Source organism: Thermobia domestica, chromosome 15 (genome assembly GCF_964235325.1).
Source record: "Thermobia domestica chromosome 15, izTheDome1.hap1.1, whole genome shotgun sequence".
Classification (NCBI taxonomy): domain Eukaryota; kingdom Metazoa; phylum Arthropoda; class Insecta; order Zygentoma; family Lepismatidae; genus Thermobia; species Thermobia domestica.
Window position 1 is genome coordinate 83721000 of NC_137468.1, and position 20619 is coordinate 83741618.

The following is a 20619-nucleotide window of genomic DNA, read 5'->3' on the forward strand; positions in this document are numbered from 1 at the left end:
TTGAACAGTGTGTGTTTGTGTGAGAGAAAAAAAAAAAGTTCCTTCAGGCACAAGAGTGTGCCACGATCCCTGACTTGTCCATTAGGAAGGACATTAACCTTTCTCATAATGACATATTTACTTTTTTTCGTTTTTTGTCCCTTTCTTACTTCCAATCTCACTTTGGGATTATTATATCTCCCACTTCACAGTACTTAAGAATAACTTACACATTTAAAGGATAAGATGATTCTATTGAGATAACGTTATCCTGACTTATTATGGGAACTTTGGGAATGATCCCCAAAAATGGATCAAAAGATTGCGATCTTGGTCGATAATTAGTTTTGAGGATCAGGTGCCAAAAATTTTTTGAAGATTCCCTAAATCGAGTTTTCGTTTATATATATATATATATATATATATATATATATATATATATATATATATATATATATATATATATATATATATATATATATATATATATATATATATATATATATATATATATATATATATATATATACAGGAAAAGCACATCATACTGAGTTAAGTGATAGTTTGGGTTTTGGCTAAACTAAGTACATGTAGTTCTCCAGATATAAGGCCTACAAGAAAATTTTTGACTGAAATATATTGGATCTTTCGATCCAAAAATAAACTACACTATCTGGCCCATGAATAGCTACGGCTAACCAGAAGGCGCACATTCAACTGGGTGATAAGTGGTCAGAGCATTTTCGTTCCAAATGTCTTGTGGAATCAAAACACGGTACATATCTTATTCATCATCATTAATAAATTAACCTTTTCCGTTTGTTTCTTATAGTAGATTATCCTTTTATCGTTTCGTCTTAAAACAGTTTCAAGCTTTTTTTCTTCTTTCTTCGGGGTTTCTTGGAATGGATTATCCTTCCTTCACTTGATATATCACTACTTCATTGGTTTCGTATTTAAATGCCTCCAAATAGATTGCCCTTTCTTCACTTCTATGTCTTGAAATGATTTTCCTTTCTCAAGCCTTGGAAAAGATTATTCCTGCTTCATTTAATATCATAAGATTATATTTTTATTCGTTGTTCACTGTATCTTGAAAATGATTGTCCTCATTTTCCAATGCCTTGAAAAAATGTATTTTCTTCATTTAAAATAATAATATTTTATTTTTTTCTTCATTATGTATTGAAATTGATTATCGTTTTTTCAATGACTTGAAATGTACTATTCATTTCTCATTATTTGTTGAAATATGTAACCTTTTTATCATTTTATCTTGAAATGGATTACATGTTATCTATATCTATATTTTATATCTTTATCTTACATTTGTTATGTCTCAAAACAGGTTATTCTCTTCCATTGTCATTTAAATTACTTGTTAGTACACTGTCTTGAAACACATTATCTTTTTCTTCACTGTGGCGAAATATATGTATGTATCTTACTTTTTCTCTTTCTTGAAATAGATTATCCTTCCCTTGTTCCATCGAAATATATGTCTGTATCTTACTTTTTCTCTTTCTTGAAATAGATTATCCTTCCCTTGTTCCATCGAAATATATGTCTGTATCTTACTTTTTCTCTTTCTTGAAATAGATTAGCCTTCCCTTGTTCCATCGAAATATATGTCTGTATCTTACTTTTTCTCTTTCTTGAAATAGATTATTCTTCCCTTGTTCCATACAAGTGTATCTTACTTATCCTTTCTTGATTGCGTTTTCAAACGTATTCTGCTTAAGCACTGAGCTTTCTATTATTCTTTCATTTTATCTCAAAAGAGCTATCCTTTCTTCACTCAGTAAGTAAGTGTCTTATCCTTTCATGATTTTGACTTGAAATAAATTATCTTTTATTTCTTACAACTAAGATATCTCAATCTTCCTTCTATGTTTTACGTTCTTAGTTTCATTATTACTTCTGTTTTTATATGATATTTTCGTCTTCTTTAAGCAGATACTAAGTAGAAATTTTTCCACTTATGTTTTTGTGTATGTGTATGTATTTCTATGATTATTCATGATACTTCACAAAACACTTGGTTTTACCTGTTAATAGCATTTCAGGGACATTCAAAAAACAAGAATATTGATCCATCAACAATAACACCAATATGTGGTACATATATTGAGATATAAGCGCGTATCAATTGTTTGTGAGTATGTTTGTGTACAAATCGTATTGTAAGTAAGCAATTCAGACAGGAAAATAGGACGGGGGCAAACTTTAGTTTCCCCACGACCTGCGTGACTGTCTATTCATTGATATTGAACAGAAAATAAGATAACATCAGCTGTTGACGGCAATGAATAGAGAAAAAGACAAGTTCCCTGCAAGATAAAGCACGTTACTATGTTGTTTTTGTTAGGTACCCTTTCATTTATGTACACGCTCTTAATATAATGTCTAGATCAAAGCGGAACATACATTATTTTCCATCGATTTCCGAAATGAAGTTTATATGAATAAACACATTTATACAGCATTAGATCCTAACTCAAGAATACAGTGTACTTAGACTTCCCATCACCTTAGCCTACATTTCACTAATTTACCCGTAGCCACATGGATATATGAGCTACTCAATTCCAAAAAAAGTATCTTGTCCACTTTACAAAACTTTCCAAAAATCAAGTTGTCTTTTTTTTTTTTTTTTTTTTACCATCTTAATTTTATGTCTGAAAGTAAGATTTTTTTCTAAAATGTAAAGGAAATACTTGAACACATTGAATGAGATAAATTAGTGAAAAAAAAATATTCCAATAAAATGGACAAGAGACACTTTGAAATTGGGTAACAAATATAGATGCTGTTCCAATTATATGAAGCCAAACTGGAAAGGTTATCAATTTAAACGAATGCTCAACTCAACATTAATCTGAATTTTTACGAAACCTGTAGTTTATATCTATGATAGAAATTTGTTGTTCAATCTAAAAACAGAAAAAAAAAAAGTGTTTTGCATGCAGGATGGAACTCGGTATACTTCTATGACGTGATGATCAACCAGCTTCTTTTCCAGCTCAATCACTGAAATTAATTTTTGGAAATAGATGCTCTATAACCTCTTCAGGATCATAATACAAGGAGAAAAATACGTTTTACCCTATTTAAGCTAAAGCTAACATATGGATTCCAAAGATCATCATTGCGAGTTGACCACTTGAACGGTTACCTAGTTATGGTCTTGGACAATTATTTTCCTGTGGTCAATATATATATACATATATATTTAATAAATAAGTGTAAGCAATTCTGCCTATGATAAGGTTCTTCTAATAAAAAACTTTTTTTTATTTCTCTGCACAGTGTGTACCTATGCGTATAAACAATTATAATAATTGTGAATGTCAATAATAGTATTTCCTATGTACTTCATAAATCCATAGATAACTGGTAAAAATTATACAGAATGATTATAAAACAGTTTGTATTTATATTAATTACATTAGAGTTCATTTAGATAGTTCGTGTATCTTTAGCACCCAACACAAGAAAATCCAAACAGTTTAAATGATTCAGGGCAATTTCAGGACAGTTTAAAGAAATGAGCCAAATGTGCTCCTTGGTTATAAAGAAGATTAAAGTAATCCTTGAGCTTAGCATATGAAAGTTAAAGACAAAAGAGAATTGCGTGTTATTAGAAATACAATTATAGCTCTTACAAAGAGAAAGACGTTGAAAACCGTGAAAAAAACCGTATCCTGAGTGACGCTACACGAATTTACCCCAGTACTTAGAATAAGTTAAAGTGCTTATATTTTTTTGATATACTTTTCACAATTTTTCAACGTAGACTTATGTACGCTTCGGACCACATTTTACAGAAGGGAATTAATTTATGAAAGTACAACCCATATTTCAATACAAGTTACAACCCATAAACATTTCAACATTCCATTCGTTTATTTAATAATAATAATAATAATAATAATAATAATAATAATAATAATAATAATAATAATAATAATAATAATAATAATAATAATAATAAATTAAAAGACACGTTGACCCAAGTTATAATATGCGAACGAAAAGCGCGTTTAAGTTGGACAAACTGAATTTTACAGTAATGATGAACAAATGGAATATTAGGTGAAGGATTATCTATTTCGCGCGTGCGCATGAAAACGAACATTTTCATGTAAAATCCGTTGGAGATCCATCATGTTCTCAAACTTGTAAAATGTGACTCTTAGGATCGTCAGACAAGTAAAAATCTGTAAAAATACTCGGTTCACTTTGTAAGATAATAACCATAATTTACAATGATGTGTGTGTGTCTCTCTATACTTATCGACTATGTTCTTTTACCTTGTGGACTGGGCATATCGTCTTCCTCTTGTCCAGTCTCTTCCACTTTCCGGCAGATGGCATCCAAGTTGAAGGTTGTGGTCGCGGGGTTACCGCTAGGCGAGAGACTTCCTGACACCATCCCTGTAATAGTAGACATACTGGAGCTCTTCAGACAGGGGGCGTCTCACGAGTCCATGGCGGGGCTCACTGCAACAAGAAAATAGAGAAACAACATTGTAGTTGTGCACTTGACATATGAATAAGTCTTGGAATTACTCTAGTTACATAAAATAAATATCATCTGGTAAGAATAGTACAGACGAAATGGAAATTATCAAACATTTGATTGACGAAACGATATATTACTCCCAGGCACTACAATCATGTGTGATGCTCTTCACAGCATCATAAACCACTAAATTTCCGTCACTTGACTTAACATTATTTGCGCATGCATTTAGTTGACTTATATATATATATATATATATATATATATATATATATATATATATATATATATATATATAAAATAACGAAGGTCTGTAAGTATGGCAATTTCAAAGCCTAAACTACCTGAACCCAAATTAGTAGGACTATACTGATTGACACAAAATTTATTTTGTTTGAAGGAAAAAAAAAAAACATGCAATGATACAGTATATGTAAAGTATATTACACCCACCCACACATCAGAATTCGGTCAAAATGCACATATTAACAGTTTGTATATATTTTTCAAACAACACATTTGGTAATCCAATCATATTGACAAAAGAACTAACTTACGAAAGTACAATCCATATTCAGCGATTCAAGAGTCCTTGCGTCTTATAAAAGTGGATTTTGATATAAGTTATATTCTTAATGTACATAAGTCATACAGACTTAATTTTAGGGTAACGCGAAACGACTAAAATATTGAGCACTCGGTAATTAAATTACTTACAGCAAGTTAGCAATGTCTATTTCGTATATATGAATTGAAATTATAAATGTATTAAATGAAGGATATGAACGTATCTTTCTTTCTAAATACTTTTGATGTCTAAGTCATTACCTGGTTGAAATTTCAACAAATGTTAGGTTTAATAATATCGTAGAGTGTCCACGAGACGAGACAAATCTCTTCTAATGAAAACAGATGCACCCTCCAAGATGAGTCATCATTTTCACGATACCTTTTCGAGAAGAGACAATCTCAAACTCTTGCTTCGACTAGGTAAACCTATGCTTCTCTCATGTGAGTTGTATTAGGAACCAGACATTACGGCTCAAGTTTTTCCAGGATTTTCTAATTTCTGCTACGCCCCTTCAATACAGATTTATGTTCCGAGTTGTCTCGAGCTTTTCAATTGCTATTTTACTAGCGTGCTCATCTTTATTGCGAGAGGCCTATAGATTCAAGTATCCTTAAGGGTATACATGGCTCGAATCCCACGTTACGTTGCAGCATATCTCAGTGTTTCCAGGGACGTCACTGGAAAGTGCAGGAAGAATAATTTGTCCCACCCTCTGAGTTTGAGAAATACATGATATTTAATAAATTTTATAGTAATATAATAATAAAAAACGTGGAAGTCTTTAGTCTTATGTGCATATACACTCTTGACCCCCTTTGGCGAAACTTAAATTGACCGGTAAACTTCATAGAACCAAGCAAATGGTGTGTCTCCTGACAAATTCAAATACTAGTATCAAACGTAGGTTGTCGTCTTAGGGTTTACAAGGACTACATATATAATAATTTATTTAATATCGAAAAATTATTTAGAAGTAAAAAAAGACTCGAATGAAAAACAAGATTCATCCTATTTCAATAAACAAAAATTGCTTCGCAATAACCGAATCGATAAAGTCAAATCATTAACATTCTTGATGAGGAGAAGAAAGTCTTTGACAGTCCGATAGATATGCACAACTCGTCATTCCTTTAAGAAGGCAGGTCCTCATAAATACCTCGTACATGTAAGTAAGTAGTTAATGCAAAGAGGAACAGAAAAAAAGAAAACAACGCAAATGAAAAAAAGGGCGGTATTGTTGAGTGAGAGTCTCTATATGGAAGCTCTTAAAAGGATGCTGTAGCAAGTTGTATACGCATCTTGCCCATGATCTGCATATTATTAATCCAGCAAACAATGTTCATAGGCACCCAAAAAGCATTGTAGTAAACAGATGTAATCTGTTAAGCTTCCTAACACGTGTGGATGCATAAAACTATCCATCCACAAAGGCGTTCGTGCTTTCCAGACTTAAGCGTTAACTCAACAATACAAGAAGAAGAAATGAAAGAAAAAAAAAGAAACACTACGAAAGCATTGGAAATTCAAATTATTTATTATTGAACGTCGTCGATTCGTGTTTTCTAACCTTAAAACAAACATTATCAATGCAGAGAAACAACATTTTTAACTTGTACGAATCATAGTCGTGCGTGTATCTTAACAGTAATGATGTTTCATTTTCTTGCAGTACACATTTTACGTATATAAATAGATACGTACATATACGTATATACTGCTAGATTGCATCATGAGATATTCTGTACGTGACGCCCAAATGCTTAATTATTTATTGTGATCACCTACCAATTAAATAACTCCCAAGGTTTGGCCATCATTCTGCGGGTATGGGTCTTTTATAATTTCATTAGTATTTTCGTCACTACCAATGTCCTTCCGAAATATCTTAGTATAGTACTGTTCTTCATCCATCCTTAAAATTCCGTATGGTTGTCTACCATTAGAAAATTAGAATAGGACAATTGAAGTTTTTTGTAACGAGCCAGGGAAAGGAACAGAGAATCGTGAAACTATTCAGTTTTCTTAGAGCCAGGATCGCCCATGAGATCAGACAGACGAGACGGGATTTTTGTGACGAAGTACGAGACGAGCCAGCTCATTTCGTGTCTCGTCGGCAGCACTACTTAAGAACACACTTCATTGGCAGATTTATATGCAAATGTTTCGTTCAGAGACGAATTACTATTTATTTGTAATAACAATTTCTATTACCTGATTCACTTAGATTTAATTTTATTGTTGTTTTAAGATATATATGATGCCGTATCAACGGAAACACATCATTACTAGATTCTATCCTGTGAGAATCCAAGCCAGTGCGGATTAGTCACATTATGGTTCCTGAAGATTGTGTTTTACATGGTATCCCCTTCTTCTTCTAAACTTATCCAAGCGTCTCTTACTCAAATGCTTTCCAAAAATAAATCTATATATAATCCCACTTGAAAATAATAATATACGTATACATAAAGTAAATGAAGTATTTCTGTCATCTGCGTTCCCACCCCACTAAAACAATACTCTTTTATTCTACTATACACCAGAAATGTATACACTTCAAGGCCCCATGATTATGCATGGAGACAGGAAGACGGAAATAATGTTAATAGAGGAAAGATGAAAGTGAGGGCATACATTAGAATCACAAGGAAACACCACGCATACAGAGAGTGTTCACCACAAAGCTTACTTGGCGGGAGCTGGAATCGAACTAGAGACCCCACGCATCACAGGCGAACGCTCTAGTTACAACTGAGCCAACGCGGCCCTAATTCATAATTATATGCTCCTACCACATAAAACTTTTCACTTATTTTTTGTATTAAACCTCAAAATGCAATATTGACTCTTTACAAAGACTACATCAAAAAGTATTTTCTTACGTTTTCTTAAGATAAAAAGTGGAAAAAGGCCGCGGTGGCTCAGTGGTAGAATGTTCACCTCTGATACCTGGGGCATTCCAGATTCCACCATTTCATTCATCTCTTATCATCACCGTCTCCTTTAGCCTAACCGGCATAACCGTGGGACGTAAAACTCAAAAAATTCATTTTTCATTTCATTTCAAAATAATGGAAAGTTGGATGCGTAATTGAAACCTATTTCTTACAGTGTTTGACATAAATGGATAGTTATTCACGTTCGGTACGTTGTTTAAAACCCACACTTTAATAATAAAATTCCTTATTTTTAGCGTTACCCACGATACGCGCAATTTGGGGCAGTTCCATCTAGGAAATGTGTCGTTAAAGTGCTTTCTCGACTCGAAAAGTGTATATTTTTCTATTGAAAGACCTCTTTCTAGTTTCATATCTTATAAAGAAAATTCAGTCTCGTCTCACGGGCAACACTACTTCTTTTGCACATTAAATCTTTTAAAAAGAAAAAAAATGACAGGATTAAGAAAAAATAAATATTGTTTAATTTGTCTATCACATGAGGTTTTATATATACATTTTTTCTTGCTGCTGGAAATAAACTTTTTTACAGGGGAAAAATGTTACCCTGGAAATACATCATCTATTTTCATTTCCGGTACGCTATTAGTGACGGTTCATTTCAATTAGTAAATTAAAAAAGAAACTAAGATTTTTTTTACTATTGCATCGACAGTAGTATACGTATTTTTTTTACATTTCGCATTTACAAAAACCGTTTAAAAAGAAAGCTATCTTTTAAGCACAAATACAATTAGATAGGCATTTGTTTAAATTAGCGTGCATCCGGTATATAAGGGAATGGGGAGCCATTTTGTGAAAGGGCCTCCCAGGTGGCATATATAGTCGATGCTGAAACATGCAAAACCGCCGTCAAATTACACCACTAGAAGCATCAACAACAGCAATAACAACCTATCTCTCTGCATGACCTCTCTCTCCTCCCCTCTCCCGCCTCTTCATCATAGCACTGTTAGCACCCTCATGCTCTTATTGCAGATTCCTGCTAGCAACAGCATACATTAAATTTAACTAATGCCAACTATGTAAACCATCCTATTATGTTTAACCATTATCATGGGATGAGAGGACATTTATGATTATAATTCATTAACTAGGAAACTGGAGTACCATAAGGTAATGCTTTTGCACCACCATTTACATCTCGAAGCTAATATTATGCCGAACTTGCTACTATTTCTAAATGAATGGAATGTTTTTGTAGCGTACAATATACCATTAAATATATATTGACATTTCAAACGTATTTGAGATTATGTCAGTGATGATGTGTCGCAAGTTTATATCCCAAGGATTGCTGATATTTTAATCTTACGAAGTTACCACTCATATGCAAGACATACGAGTATTTCACAGAAGTAACATCTCTTAAAACACCATTATCTGGGTGTTCATTTTATAGTTATGAGTATGATCTTTACCATTATTTACAGGTAATTTTTCTAATATTTAGAAGATCCAAGTCAGCTGATACGGTGATTACAGCATATGATTTGGATCTTTCTTTCCTTGGAATCGTAATCTGTCTGTGTCACAGATTGACAAATAATATACAGAAAAGGTAACAGGATTATAAAGGCAAAATGCGTGGAAATAATTTTAGAAATCAATTCATCGACAATATGGTAAATTTTAATACCAGTGGAAATAGCTTATATAGATTATCTTCTAATGTCGATTCTAATCAGTAATTATAATAATAAAGGCTTCTTTCTCTCTTTTCTTCTTTTACATAAATGATTCTGTGGAATAATACAATATTGATCGAAAATACTATATATATATATATATATATATATATATATATATATATATATATATATATATATATATATATATATATATAAAGAATGCCTCTAATGTATTGCTTTTTCTTTCCCTAAGGATTTAAAAATTCCAACCCTTTTGATCCCCTTTAATATTATATTCCTGCCTTCTGATCATTCATATGTCGCTGTCAAATGTTTAACCATACACACATGCAAAAGCGTAAAAAAAAAAAAGTTTGAAAGGGAATTTACATACTTAAATTCAAATCACGTATCACATTCTATTTTCTCCCATTCTTTTCATGACTTTTTTTTTTTTAAATCATTTACACAAGCGTCAAAAATTTCATTAATACGGGCTGAGCAGCCGGAATTTGTAGACAGGAGACCTTCTCAAGTATCATCAATCATCATCAGTTTTCCTGTTCATATTTTTTACGTACGTAAAAGGGTCACTCTTTCATCCTCACTGCTTCCTTTTACAGGTTTCTTCATGTTTTTTCTTAACTAAAAATCGCTTTAAAAAGATTCTATAAGTCTAGGTCACATTAGGAAAGAAAGGTTTCTTAAGAGTACTGTTGAAAGAAATCAAAAGGTGTGATCCGTTAAGCTGGTTAAATTAATATTATACTGTACTATTTACGTAGTAAAAATATTCACATTTTACTTCATATCTGGCATTTCCATCATCCTGTTGCTGTGAAATTTCATTAATGGTGATAAGCTACTGAGTTACAGCCAAAATTTAGATTGCTACAATGCTATCGGAGTTTTCTAATGGAAATTCAAAGTCAGAAAATGATATCTGAATCTATCATATCTCGAAATCATAAGTAACCGACGTAGAATATTCAATGTAGCATCTGTCAGTAAAATCATGTTCTTAGATTCTTCTCGAAACTCAAGCCTGGTATATTATGGAAAATTGACTATTTTTTTTCTTTACGAGAAAAATGTCACTTTGGTATTTTCGTGTCACATTTGTCATGAATATTTTCTTATGAATATTCGTGCAATGTGTATAGCTGTATGGGAGTATTTAGCGCCATCACTTAAAGTGTTTGATGTAAAATTGTAATGCTTTTGTCACACTGTCATAATAAAAAGTATTTTATATTAAAAAAATATGAGATAATTTAATACTCTTTACTACCCTAATAGTAAAATGATTTAAGTCTAGTAAAGCAATAACCGATTTATCATGTCTGCAGTTTTCGTAAACAATATTTAAAATGTTGTAGTAACAAACAAAATTGATTTAAAATAGAAAAGAAAATGTGTTCCATATTCACTTATATTCTAAATTAATCTTCTTATTACATGCAACACAAAATATTCTTAAATTCATATTTCCCTTCAAACATATAGTTCTATAATTTAATTGTCAAGCAATTAAATTAAAGAAATATTTTTGTTACAAATAACACAAGGTTTAATAAATATTTTATCTTTCTTCAGTTATAATACAGTAAAATATTTTTTCCTTATGATAATCTATTCTACATTTTCTATATCGACGCCAGTTTTCTTACGGAATAATATCGTATGAATGTTGTTGGGAATAATGATCACATTTAGATATAAATATATGTCAGAAAGAAATTATATATATATATATATATATATATATATATATATATATATATATATAATTAAAATGAAATTGCCTTTATAATAATACATGTTGTCATTATATAATAATATTATTATAATTAAATACAAATAGTTGGTAGCATAAATGCATTAGTTAGTAATTAAATTTCTAATCTACTGTGTGACTATCGCATATTTTTATTTTAACTATATATATATATATATATATGACTTATGTTGTTTTACTTTTGTGGTTTTGATATCATATAAAATTTAGATTGGTTTGATATAAAACCAAGTATTAAGTACTGTTTTATATGTGTATGCTACAAGATTATAAGATCTAATATAATGCACAAAGTATAATCCACAAATGGTAGAAGTTAATGAAATGGAAGAAAAACAATACGATTTTTATTTAGTAGATTTGAGAATATAAATTTAAAAAAATATATATATCTTCAGAATGTCGTAAAAAAGTTCATAAATAGACATTAGGGCTCGGAAACAATAGTCTCACAATCTTTAAATTCATTTAATACTTTATATACGTTTATAAATCATTATTGTGATACTAAAGCTGGAAGCTACAATCTTTACGTTAAAAGGCAGATATTACACTAATTTATTTTTTATTTATTATTGCTATTATTTTTAGTTTTATTTAAAAGAAGAAACATACTATGCAGGTACTCGTAGATTGCATGAGAGATACTGTGCACAAACTTTAAAAGTACAAGATTAATATTTCTCCATAGATATATATTACGAGACATACCTATACACACGCTTTACATAATCATATTATAAATCAAAAATAATTTTCCTTAAGACTTACAAGAATGTTCCCTCTTAGCTGTTAAAACTAGAGGTTTATGAGAAATTTCCTAAAATAATGTTCTTTGAATATTAAGAAGGAAGAAATAAATATTACTATATGTACCGGAAGAAGCATTAAATTTTTAAAGAATAAAATTCCATTATTACTAATATTATTGCTATTATTATTTTATGCAAATTTCTGGAGTCAAAGTGCGGGAAGGTATTGTACTCTTCAGTGTATTTTCTTTCTGAACTTCAATAATTTGGAAGTGGCTATACACAGAACATAAAACCGTGAGAAATCTCTCATACTATAGTATAATATTTCTGCATCTAGATAAAGTGAGCGTATTCAGCGATATTATGGTGTTTTTAAATACCTCTTTTAATGTTGTTTAAAGATTAATAGTAACTGAACAAGGGTTTGCAACAATAAAGAATTTAATATTACTGTGTGTATATATATATATATATTTTTTTTTACCTTCCTTCAATGTTTTACGTCATATTTAGCAGAACAGATTGTTGCTATATGAAATGAATATAAGCTCTACCTTAATATATTTTCACAGCTAGGAATTTTAATATATATTATTTATATTCGATCCTTGGCGAGAGCTATAGAATTCTCAGTGCTAATACGGCATCTTGAGAAATTGAATTTAGAAGTATTGAACTGTAAAGAACAAAGAAAGCTATTATTGAGATAACAAATAACAATTTGATCAGGATGTATTCTGATGATTCTTTCAATAATTCTGAAGCATTAGCACTTACTACTCACAGTGTCAGTGGAACTCGTGCTTGATTGGATATGGTCTTAACTGTCAATTTAAATATAAGTAACAATGATATTCCAGATGGTTTTTGAACGGTTTATGCAAAGAGCGGATAAGGCTTTGAAATCGCATTTAAAAATCGTTTTTAATGTTTTTTCGTTTCACATTTTGCAAACGAGCTTCTTTTGTTATATTATTTTCATCAGTCACTTTTCTTGTCATCTTTGTATCATTACTATTAACTCAAGCAGAAAATAATATAAAGAAACATACACATGAAAAATGATTGCACTTTACCTGCGTATCTCTTTCTTGCTATCGTTAAAAGAAATACCCTTTCGATACCTTTCTCGCTGAATCGTCTTTTCCTGCTTATCGAAGTGTGTTCATATAGATGGAAATATGATCAATAGATATTGTGATATCTTAATCTAATTTTTAGACCGTTCGATCTTTTTACAATATACACATACAGAAAGCCAGCCAAAATGGATCAAGTCACGTCAATATAAGATTACCATCAATACGTATGGAAAAAGAAGAAAGAAAGAATTCTATTGCTAAACATAACAGAGAAAATAAAATCAATATTCTATACTAATGTATGCTTCCGATATGGTTAAGGTTTTATATAAGTATAGGGTATAAAAGAGTTTAATCAATCCTATAGTAATATATGTATATATTATCGTTTGCTTGTCAGTCGCTCGTTTATGCATATAAGGACAAAATGAGGGTAAGAAGATTTTCATATTGCAATTCTGTGGTTAACGAAGTGCGATCGATTTATTACAAACCATTTTCATATTGTTCAGACATCGAAAAACCATTTAGCATAGATCATTCATTTCTGATGTTCTCTACATATAAGCGTTCCTCATAGTGACAGTGTAAAAGAAGAGCGAAAGAGGAAGAGATGGATAATATATGTAGTTTTTTAAAATGCTTTTTTGGACAAGACAATGGAAGTCTTGGTGAAAATCTGCACACAGGGGAAAGAAAATAAATGAGCCCTGAGACCAGCTGTCTGGAATCGTAATTCATGTGAGAGACTTGTGAATATGCAAATTGCCTTGGTTTTTAATATGATGGTCGGCGAGATCCGACCGAAGCACACACACACGCACACACACATATATATATCTATATATAAGGTTAGGGCCCTTGTTTTGTTCTTTTGGGTTCCCTCTATTCTTTTATTTTCTTTCAGTATTTTTTGCTATTATTATTAATCTATCCTTTTTATAGAGTCTTTTCACAAAAGTTCTCGTTTTTCTTTTATCTTAGTTCATCTTTTTCTGTTCAATTTTTTTCCCACTCAAGACTTTTTTTTTAAAGTAGTAGCTGTTTCCTCTAAAATTCCTTTCGTCGTAATTGTTCATAGAGAAATTTTGTTTGGACTTCTTTTATAGTAATACAAATCTCTTGAAAGATAAAAACTAAAGACCTTACCCTTCTCTCTTTTTCTGCCTCGGAATAATTTTATGTTTTTACCTACACTTTTCACATCGAAGAGTAGTAGTGGTGGTAGTAATACTAGTAATACTAATATGCAAATTTAAGGAAAAATGATTCCGGCTTCCCATTTGTTCAGTAATGCTACCCCTTTTCTAACTTTGCATCCTTTTGGTGGACCCGAGGAGGAAAGTATTATACTTATACATACGGTGGTGTTATATACTTCCCGTTCCGCCTCCCCCTATCCGCCTTCTCCAACACGTACAAACAGTTGGGTTTCTTCTTTTCAGCCATTACTAACCCTTTGAAACTTTTTTTCTGAAAAGACATAACGACCAATCAGGTTTTTGCTCTTCGTAGCGGTGTCGCCGGTTAATATGTAGATATAACTAATATACGTATCATATTATGAATACACGAAGAGGTTTCAGCTTTTCCCTTACATAATATATAGTATTTCCTGTTCCCTACTGTACCGTCTACTAGTTCTCAGTATCTTTTTTTTTTTCCTTTTTATCTGAGAAAAAGGTTTAGATCCTTTGAATAGTGAAACGGGTGTTAGGTGTGCTTGTAGGAAGACGAAAAACTGGAAGCTTTTAAGAAGAGACGGTTTTGTGTTTCTGCTATAAATCAAATTCACACGAATTTTGAATTTAGGTAATATATCACTCATGTGCAGTTTGTGCTCTTTTCCTGTTTCACTCCTTTTCTTCTCTGCACAGTATGCAAAACGAGGACATATGTAGAGCAGGATATCGGATATCGAACATGGTTCCTTCATCATATTCAAGACATTACGGAGCTCCTCTAAAAACAACTTTTTTTTGAAAGAGTGGTACAGGATTTGTTTCTTTTATTTATTCTGAGTCAATTGATTTCATCTTCTTCTTAATGTAGACTTGCGTAACAATACGTTCGTAACAAACCTGATACTTAATTTATTCAGATTAATATTTCTAATTTACACGATTTTTTTTTTTAACAATTCTAAGTTATTTCGGAAATTCCACGGTAATACTAACTTTAAGGGTCTTCACTACAGCGAAATTAAACTACCGCTAATTTTAGAGTTTATTTCTGTAATATCTTCAAAACAAATAAAAATATTCGAAAAGCAGAAACGTAGGGAACCAGACAATACGATTTTGCATGTGATACCTTTACCACAATTCACCTATCTGCTTTTAGTATGCCACTATTTACAGAACCAGCAAAAAAAAAAAATGCTAAATCTATCTAGTTCCAAATCGAAAACAGATACATGAGTTGCGATAACGTATCACATGTAAAATCGTATTGTCTGTTACACTAAAATACAAATACTGAGCAAAGAATTTGATAGTGTCTGAAGAAGGGTATGTTAGATATCCAAAACTGTCACATTTATTATTTTATTATTTTATAATTAAACGTTGCTTTGCTCAGCATTTGTATTTTAGTGTAAGTTATTAAATATAGCAGACATAGTATGAATCAGTTACATATTGTCTGGTTCACTACATTTCTGCTTTTCTAATATTTTTATTTGTTTTGAAGATATTACAAAAAACTTTAAAATTAGTGGTAGTTTAATTTCGCTGTACTGAAGACCTTTAACGAAAAACTATTGAAAGAATATATATATATATATCATGGAACTGAATAAAATCATATAGGTTAGTGGAAATCCTCATGCGTATTTTCCGACAAAATCGAGAAAAAGGAACCCTTCTGTAAATCTCAAAATCTAAACATTGATGTGTTGATTACCATGCCGCCTGCTAACATAAAGATGATACTGAAGTATTCACTAATCACGGTTTCCATTATGATATTACAAAGATAAAAGTACTCAGTCTGAGATAAAAGTTCAAAATTTTTGGTTAACTCTTAAAACTTGAATTTTTGTTTAACCACAATATTGTCCAAATAAAATATATAACATATATAAACTGATATATCACATTGATCTGGCCAAAATTACATACTTCATAGCAAATTCTCATTTGTAGTTTTTGAGAAAAGCAAATTTTTATGGCATGCGTTGCCAATCTAATATTTTTTTATTCTGCTGAAATGGACTATTCAATTATTTATTTATGGGGTACTGATATGAAAAAAATAAGACACATACTATTAGGTAGCACAGATCGTACCTATTTTTGTTTTATTTCATCTAACAGTAACAAACATACTCCCAACATTGTTACAACACACAACCCTAACCATAAACGCACACACTCTTTAACGGTGATATGTATGCTACTTATAAAACAAAACAATGTTGTTAAGTTTATAACATTTCAAACATCATTACCGTACGCAGTATGCCACTAAAGTCTAAGTTTCCAGCTTTGGTAGAACAGTCCATTAGGTTAAAACAAAATAAGATAGATGATAATTTCGATATTAATTTTATTTATTTATTTATTTATTCATTTGACTGTGACTTGTTCTCCGAAACTTAAAAAAAAAGTTGTAGGTAATGTAATGAACAGTTTTTTTTTTTTTTTTTTTTTTTTTTTTTTTTTTTACAGTTAACAGGACAAGTTCAAAACAATAAAAACAAGGACGTAAGAAGGGAGTGTGTAGGTTTGAATACGTGATTTCTTAAATCGAGTTCAAAGATGATGAATGTATCCGTATCATGCTGAGCGAATAATTTCTATTATATATATATATATATATATATATAATGCAAGCTAGTTTCCTCTTCTTTTTATTTTAGACAATCCAATATGGTCTCTTGAGGTGATTACAGAATTCTTAATGCCACGCATACAAGACACGAAAATTATTCAAACTCACGTAGGCATCACGCAAACACCCTTTTTTAAGTTCAGATGAAATACAATCACTTGAATGCTGCCATTTCAACACTTGGCCTTCTATTCCTCTATTCTCTATTTCTTTCTTTCTTATATTTATTTTTATCACTTTTCAGACTTAATTGTAAAACTAACTCTTAACATTATGGCAATATGTTAGAGATGGAGAAAAAGATGTCTACTACGTATTAACATTGATCTGTACTATTTCTGTTTAGTGATGACAATAAAAATGTCTTGTTATTTTAAAGACAAGTCTGTACCTTTTGTTTGTATTTTTGTTTATTGATAACAATAAAATAAATTCTTAATTTTAAACATCGATCTATATTATTGTTGTTTATTAATAATAAAACAAAATATTAATTTTTAACATAAGTCAGTGTTATTTTTGTTCATTGGTGATAATAAAATAAAGTGTCAATTTTTTTACCATGTATCTATATTATTTTTGCTTATTGGTAACAATAAAACAAGACGTAATTTATAACATGTATAAGTACTATTTTTATAAACGATGAAACAAGATCTCAATTTTTAAACATGGATCTGCATTGTTTTTGTTTATTGATAACAATAAAACAAAGTCTATACTTTTAACATGAATTTCTACTGATTTTTGCTTATTATTAATAATAAAAGAAAGTATCGATGTTTTACATGGATTTATACAAATCTTGTTTACTGATTATAATGAAACAAGGTGTCGAATATGCTCCTTTCCGAGTGACTAATACAGTATGTCCGGGAAGTCCGCATACCCTAACAGCTTACTATTTTCTTATTAACGTATCATATTATATTTGTTAGTAATATAAATAACATTAATGATATTTCTTGTTAATCTTCGTTGATGTTGTTGTACGTGATATTGTTGTCATCTGTTATTGCTGTTATTATTGTTCCATTGTTGGTAGTCTGAGTTTAGATCACTCAAAATAGCAGATACAAGTTCGTTTTCTGTTGGAAGAGGAGTTATTCAAGGAGTATGTGGGTTCACGAACGTCTTCAACATAGCCCTTTAGATGACAACACCCGAAAACTTGATATGGGGTATTATCAAGATGTATGTTATCAAGTGCCGCTACAAACCCAACGATGAACTTCAATAAGCAGTGCGGGATGCCTTCGGTACGATCACACCTACAGTCTTGAAAAAAATGTCACAAAGAACCTGTCGATGCATTCAATTAAGTGTCCAGCATGATAGAACATATACCGATCCCTTGGACAACTAACAGTGCATATACGGATCCCTTGGACAACTAACCGTGCAAATATGAATCCCTTGAGTAACTAACCGTGCATATACGGATCCCTTGGACAACTAACCGTGCATATATGGATCCCTTGAGTAACTAACCGTGCATATACGGATGCCTTGGACAACTAACCGTGCACATACGGATCTCTTGGACAACTAACCGTGCATATACGGATCCCTTCGACAACTAAGCATTAACTTCATTACTAAATTACTCTAATAAGAAACTGCTAAGATATAGATATATACGGAATTCCGAACATTCTCTACAATTACTTGCAAAATTTTACTGCAATTTTACAAATTCTTATACAAGAATGGCATAACATTTCATGCGTTCAAGGCTAAACTGTTTATACTGAAAGAAAAATACAGTATTACTATGAATAGTAATCTCCCTTGAAACTTTATAGTTATAGCGCACATAAACTGACATTAAATAAGGGGGGATGATTATACGTCATTCATAGTAAGATTTGTTATCAAAGGGAATTATCTAAAATTCCCACACTTAACTGTCTAAAACTAATAAACAAAATGGATGGAAAAGAGGAAATATCAAAGAAATAAAGAAAAAGGAAAAGATTGAAGAGAAAAATAATTTAACAAAAAAAGCAAGTGTTCTTCTTTTCCTAACTTCTTAAAAATGAAATCTAAGCAAGTGTCATAAAACACGAAAAGTGTGAGAGGCATTAAAAAAAAAACATTCACCCATGGTAGTTAATTACTGACGACCAAACAGGGAAAAAATATATTATGACCAAGGACAAAGGCATTTGTTTGCTGGTAGTGTTAATAATTAAACATTTCTCGGAAAGAGTTTTTTGTTTTTAGATTTTTTAACAAAACAAAACGACAAATATATATACGGATGACATTGAAGAATTTTGCCTGTTAGTCCTTTCTTAGCAAAACAAAGAAGTGGTTGTTTTTCTTAAAAAATTGCCAGAAACTGATTATTCACAATGGTTAGCTGCCTAACATTTGGTCAAAATTGGAGATTATTCATATTGCATCTGGTGCAAGAACTAGCAAGTTCATCAACAACGGAAAAAAAATAATGATCTTTACTATAAGTACACATAGCCAAATACACATTTTACAACAAAGCTATATAAATGTCTCATTTGGGGAAGAGCTTTATCGAAAAATGTGTTTTTCGATTTTCGAAAATTCATTTTTCGATTTTTCGATTTTTCGAAAAAAAAGTTCATTTTCGAAAAATTCATTCTGCAAAAAAAATGTGGCCATCCCTAGTCTTATTATGTACTTTCTTATGGCTTAAATTAACACTAAATAACAGATTTGTTACAAGAATGTTTGTTCTAAATAGCAATTACTAGATTTTTTTTTTTTTTTTTAATTTTACTAACTACAAACCCTAATTTTGGTAGTCCCTAACTTGGGAAGCAAAGGTATGCACACTATAACGCTTCACATGCGTACTAAGCTCGTCAAAAATCTACCATCGTGCCAAGTTTAGTCCAGGTCGGACGAGTTTCACCGATAATTGATATTGATATCCCACAACTCGGGGAACAAAAATCTGCATACACATTATAATATTGCATATACCTGGTACCTACTAAGTTTGTCAAGATTTAACTCCATACGAAGTTCAGCTAAGATCGGATAAATTCGACATGTACCATGGTCGATATATAGACAACTATCCTTGTGATTTTCTTACTTTTTTTTTAAAAAAAGAAGAAATCAAATCAGGGACCAAAAAGAGCGGGAATATGACGGTGACGCTTTACAGTTCACTAATTATTCATATAATATATACAAATCATTTTGTTAAAAAGAGATAGAACGTATCGTACGTGTACAAACTCTGGAACAATTCGGAATTACCAAAGAACTGGAAAGTTGACGAAGTCGTCATAGTAGAACAAATTGAAAAAAGACCTCTGCTTCTTTTGGAATTTATAATAATCTGAAGAAAGGAGATAGCATTACTTTCAACTTTGTTTTTGAATACCAGTGTGCTACAAGAAGAATGAAAGAAACAATGAAGGAATCGTATTCAATGATTCGTAGATGATATGAACGTATTTAAAGTGTATGACCCCAAGCTCGATTCCCTGTGCGG

General features: G+C 31.1%; 1 protein-coding gene across 1 annotated transcript in view; it reads right to left on the reverse strand.

The window, feature by feature from the left end:
• The window catches only part of LOC145671119 (uncharacterized), a gene marked incomplete in the record, with an annotated part of 396384 nt that overhangs the window by 243478 nt on the left and 132287 nt on the right, over positions 1-20619 (reverse strand). Inside the window, 1 exon segment of the mRNA XM_081739909.1 lies at positions 4294-4482. Within this exon segment, the coding sequence (XP_081596035.1) occupies positions 4294-4432 (139 nt within the window).